This window comes from Lathyrus oleraceus, chromosome 1, assembly GCF_024323335.1.
Source record: "Lathyrus oleraceus cultivar Zhongwan6 chromosome 1, CAAS_Psat_ZW6_1.0, whole genome shotgun sequence".
NCBI lineage: Eukaryota > Viridiplantae > Streptophyta > Magnoliopsida > Fabales > Fabaceae > Lathyrus > Lathyrus oleraceus.
Window position 1 is genome coordinate 437,174,147 of NC_066579.1, and position 5,687 is coordinate 437,179,833.

Below are 5,687 nucleotides of genomic sequence, written 5' to 3' on the forward strand. Positions count from 1 at the left end.
AAATCTTTTTTAAATCATTTTTGTTTAAAATTTCTCCATATAAATTCAAAAATAATAAATAAATTAATAAGTGTAATAATTTTACAAAACTGTTTCTATTTATTATTTGTTATTAAGAATTATTATAATTATAAAATAAATTTAATTACTTAAAATTCTGCATTAGTTTGAAGTGAATTGGAATAAAGTAATTAAGAATATATTGAAAAAGTAAAATGGAACTTGTTTTAGATTTTTTTTTTTACTAAGGCAACATTTACCTTAAAAAGGATAAGGGATTTGGTGAGTAATACTTTCTTTTTAATTGTAGTTTTAAAGTCATTTACACATATTAAGATAATTATATATATATATATATATATATATATATATATATATATATATATATATATATATATATATATATATATATATATATATATATATATATATATATATATATATATATATATATATATATATATATATATATATATATATATATATATATATATATATATATATTAATTTTGGATGTAATTATTTATCCTTTAAAATATTTACTATTTATTACTATCTTACTAGTTTTAGATTTTATTAAAATTAATAATTGGATTGTATACATAAAAGTTATTTTAACTTATTTCTAAAAATGTTGCTCTCTCCTTTTTGCAAAAATTTCCTTTTAAAAGTTCTTCATATATATTAAGAAAAACAATCAATAAATATATAAATATATAAATATATAAATATATAAATATATAAATATATAAATATAACAGTTTTACAAAACCGTTTCTATTTATTATTGGTTATTAAAAAATATTATAAACTCAAAATAAAATATACTAGTAACTACTTAAATTTATGCAAAGGCTCTTAACTAACTCTATCTTATTAAATGTCATTAAAGTATCCCAATGATAAGATTACAGAGAATACATTTTACAATTTTTTTACAGGAATCCATTTTACAATTTTAAATAAATGAATTCGCGTATCTTAACTAAATTTTAGGGTAGTAACAAAATTTTCAACTTAGCGAAAGATTTTATCAACAAATTACTTAGTTCATAAATATAATTTCTCTCTTCTATATTACATTTTTTTCTCTTCAACTTTTACACTATTAAATAATTAAGATTAATATTTAATTCTATAAAACCATCTTATTGAATCCAAAATACCATGTGCCACACACTAAAACAATATTGTATTTTTGAGAAACTTCTATGATAATATAGGAATATTCTTTTATAAAACTAATTTAAACCAAATATAGAATTTTTGGTCAAAAAATACATTCACTTTTACTGCATAAAAATAGGAAAAAAATCCAAACATGTAAAAAAATAATATAAAGTTTCAAAATTTGACTCATATTTATTTAGAAAGTCACTTTTGACTCAAGCATTTATATAAAAGTAAAAAATATTAAAAATAAATAGAAGAAATTAAATTTCCCCTCTAATCACTATTACTAACATTTTTTTTTAAAAATTTATTGACTAAATAATATATTTGATCGGCATAAAAATGATATATAATAATTATTGAGTGAATCTGCAAATAAAATAAAATATTGTAATGTGAGAAAACATGTGAGAGATCAAAATGAAAAGCATCTTTCCCCAAAAGACGCATACAGTTTTTGTTTTCTGCTTCTCTCAAACGTACATGTCACGGAAAAAAAAATCTGATTTTTTTTCTTTTTTTTTTTTAAATTTCTTTTTCTTTAATATTAATCATTTTCTCTCTCTATCTTTTGCTTCTTTAAAAGGGCTATTTCAAACAAAGGGTCATTCTAAAAGCGACATCAGGTTTTGTTGAAGTCTGGGAGTGTCTTTTGTTGTTGTCTGTCTCTGCTTCTGTTTCCTGTTCTCTTCTCGTGTCTCTGCTCCCTTCTTCACACCACAACCTCGATTATGTCCTGACCAACACAACATACAAAGCAATGTTTCATGTATCACACTTTTCTTCACCCCACTTCAATATTTCCTTAAAAATCTGTTTTTTTTTTTATTCGTATTGTTTAATGATGTTTGATTTTCAATATATGGAACTTGGTGGGCTATAGATTAATGATTCAGAACGAGAAATTTTTTGTTTTTTAATTTAAAGATTGATTTTTTTTATTTTTTTTATGATGGTGTTGATAAAGTTAAGAACTTGTTAAGTTTTGTATGGTTTGGACTTGATTGAATTTCTGATTTGTGTTATGAATTTTGTCTGTTTATGATGCTTGCAGATACAGTTGAATGGATTTGATTGATGAATTTGTCATGCAAATGTTTTGTTGCGTAGAAAGGAAGCCGTTTCTTTTGCTGTTTTGATTGAATTTAAACCGGGTCAAGTTATATTTTGGATCCAATTTAGTGGGTGTTTATTGGATTCTAACAGAAACTGAAAACCTAGATACTGCATTGATTGTTTAAGAATCATTTATACAATGCCATATATTCAGAAATTGTATGATATCTGCAAGGCTTCCTTGTCTACTGAGGGGCCTATTTCAGAAGAAGCTCTGGAAAAAGTCCGCTCCGTTTTAGGTACAATCTGATCTTTGTTGTTTTTTTCCGATGAATTTGTACATTTTTATGATTGTATTTGATGAATGTTTGAGTGAATTATTTGAAATTGCCTGTGAAATGTTTTAGTATATGTAGTGTCTTTATTATTACGGTGAAGTGTGTGTCGTTGTGTTAATTAGCCTTTTTGTAAACTGCATTGCTATGGTAGATGCGTTGAAGCCTGCCCATGTCGGTCTTGAACATGAGGCGCAACTGGCACGAGGTTGGAAAAGTTCTGTGAATGGTCGTAATGGAAAAAAGGGGAGAGACGAAACTTCTCACGAACCCGAACCACCTATTAAGTACATTCACCTTCATGAGTGTGACAAATTCTCTGTAAGGATTTTGAATTTTTTTTCTCTGTATTTTGCAGCTTGGCACTGTTTACTTTTTGTCAGTCTGTTTGGATAGATTCTTGCTTGGATTGGACCTTGAGTTTTAGATTGACAAAGACTGAACTGAAACTGAACTTTTTTTTGTTGTAGATTGGAATATTCTGTATGTCTCCTGGTTCTTTAATTCCGCTTCACGATCATCCTAGAATGACGGTTTTAAGCAAGGTCCTCTACGGTTCGTTGCTTGTGAAAGCATTTGATTGGATTGACTTACCTGAGTCGAATAATCTATCCGAAGGTGACACTCGTTATTGTATTTGTTTATGATTATGATTCTGTCTTTACTATAACAACTGTTTGCAATTGCAAATGCGGCTACACTGCAATCGTTGAGACATTGTGAGAAATTGGTACTGTCACTGGTTTTCTGCTCTGTATTTTTCGTTGAAATCGATGTCAATTAGAAGACATGTTCATAATATGCTTCGATTCGAGTGGATTATGTAAAAATGTCAGGCATGGATTTGTCTTTCCAGTATTTTACATATTTGAATTTGCTTTGACCAGGGTGATATTTAGTGCTCTGAGCCTGTGAATTGAACATCTTTCCATCTCATACAATAGTTTCTAGAATTTTTGAGACTGCTGGATGAAGTTGGACACATTCATGTGATTGGCTATGACGGTCAACCGATTGGAGAAAAGAGTGGATATCGGTTAAGACATTCAATGCCCGAGTCACTCTTAGAGCAAGGTTTTAATATAGGCGGTGAAAGGATTTGGGTTGTGCTCAGTCACAATCCTGAGCACGCAAGCAGTCAGCCACATTAGTGGCCATTTGATAAAGATAAGACAGTCCATCATATTTCGAGTTCGAACATTCTGGACTGTCCGGTCTTGACTTAATAGCCACCTATATGGTTGACTGCGTTATTGACAATATATATTTTCCTGGAATACTTGCTTCCCGTAGTAGATGTTAATTTGTGCTTTTGCTATGCATGCCAACATCGACGTATTTATGATTTTCGGAAAACGGAGGATTATGAATTTCATATTGTTGCATGTTAACTTAGTATCCCATCTGTTTAGGTTTTTGCCGATCATAATTATACCGATCTTCAATATAGCTTCTATGATCCTAAGATAGTAAATAACGAAGTACGATTTTATGATTCTCAAACATTTCCTAAACTAGAGAAATGAGATTCAATATTTGTCTACAGGTGCAGCGAGACCCGCAAAACATGTCAGAGATTGTCAGATGACCGCTCCTTGCGACACAACAATTCTTCATCCGAATAGGGGCGGCAATCTCCATTGCTTCAAAGCCGTAACCCCTTGCGCTCTCTTTGACATTCTTTCCCCTCCTTACTCGTTAGAAGAAGAAGAAAATGGAAGAAACTGTTCTTATTTTCTTAAGTCGCCAAAGACAGATCTTCCAGGTACTTGTCTCTTCCTTCTATAAGCTTTCTACTCATATTTCTAAAGCATGATTTTATTCTCTTACATGGTGTATATTGTTGAAAAAATGTAGTGCTCGAGGAGCTGCACGGAATGAATCCGTCTGAAATCACCTGGTTAGAAGTGGTTCCACCGCCCAACGATCTAGTTATTGGGAAGGGGCGATACAAAGGTCCTATTATTCGGCGATGAAGGAGACGACTTATTTGTTCTTATACAACGATGAAGGAGACGGATTATTTGTTCTTATACAACATTGGTCAGGCTTGACTAGAAAGAATATTTGATGGGATTATCATTATCATTATTAATTTCTAATGGAATGTTTTTGGAAATAATTGATTATCTGTTTGGTATGGCTGTTAATTAATTGTACAGACTATGATAAATATTATTATGGCTGTGACATGGTTATCTTTGGTGATGATGTTAAGGTCTTCTTTTAGACATATGAATTATTATGATTTATTTGAATGAATTATGCTTGTTCTTATTTGAATAGATTATGCTGAACACAGCTCCATAATGGAGTGGGAGCCATGGCTTGGCTTTAAGGGAGTTTCTTAATCCACCTCCAATATACTTAGGTTAATTGTTTATATATGCTAACTAAATAATCCAACAAAAATAGTGGCAGATATAAAAACTAAATAAACCAACTAAATTGTATACAAATGATAATAGATAAAGAACTAAGGTGTTAAGATCATGTCTAAGTCATACTTTCTTTGGCAAAGAGAAATGTCCTAAGATGACCTTACAATGTCAAAACCAAGATCTTTGATGCTGAATTGGTTGTCTAAGACATGCTTTAAGCTATAAAATTCAGTCAATTTATTACCTGCAAGCATTAAATCATCAATGTATACAAGAAAAACATTGAAAGAATTATGCACAATTTTAGTAAACAATGAATATCAGATTTGGATTAAGTATAACCCATATCAGTTAGAGTATTTGTAAGTTTATGGTTTCATTGATGAAGCTTGATTTAAGCAATTTACAAACAAGGTTTTTATTGGAAACTTTCGAATCAGAAGGCACTCTTCATATAAATACCCATCTACAAATGTAGTATTAATGTATAATTGGTGGAGATGCCAATTATTAATGGCAGCCAAGGAGAGGATAATTCTGATAGTTGTCATCTTAACAATTGAGTTGAAAATTTCTAAATAATCTATTAGTTAGAGTTTGATTAAAATCCTTTGCAACTTAGAGAGCTTTGTAACTTTCAATAATCACATTGGCTAAAAATTTAATTTTAAAATTTCATTTGCAATCAATGGGTTTTTTTTTAGGAGGAGGAGTTAAAAGCCATGTGTGATTCTGAGTAAGT

The 5,687-nt window shown here is 29.6% G+C and overlaps 1 protein-coding gene across 1 annotated transcript; it reads left to right on the top strand.

The window, feature by feature from the left end:
* Positions 1-1,740: 1,740 nt before the first annotated feature.
* LOC127080776 (plant cysteine oxidase 5) lies at positions 1,741-4,826 on the top strand. Its single transcript, XM_051021079.1, has 6 exons — positions 1,741-1,942; positions 2,228-2,528; positions 2,719-2,885; positions 3,035-3,182; positions 4,111-4,329; positions 4,422-4,826. The coding sequence occupies exons 2-6, from the start codon at positions 2,429-2,431 to the stop codon at positions 4,538-4,540; spliced, it is 753 nt and encodes a 250-aa protein (XP_050877036.1). The 5' UTR covers positions 1,741-1,942; positions 2,228-2,428; the 3' UTR covers positions 4,541-4,826.
* The last annotated feature ends 861 nt before the right edge of the window (positions 4,827-5,687 follow it).

Bases quoted from the DNA above. Each gene is read 5' to 3' on its own strand.
- LOC127080776 (XM_051021079.1), top strand. From the start codon at position 2,429: ATGCCATATATTCAGAAATTGTATGATATCTGCAAGGCTTCCTTGTCT. The intron at 2,886-3,034 runs GTAAGGATTTTG...TTTTTGTTGTAG, and splicing joins ATGAGTGTGACAAATTCTCT to ATTGGAATATTCTGTATGTC. The intron at 3,183-4,110 runs GTGACACTCGTT...ATTTGTCTACAG, and splicing joins GTCGAATAATCTATCCGAAG to GTGCAGCGAGACCCGCAAAA.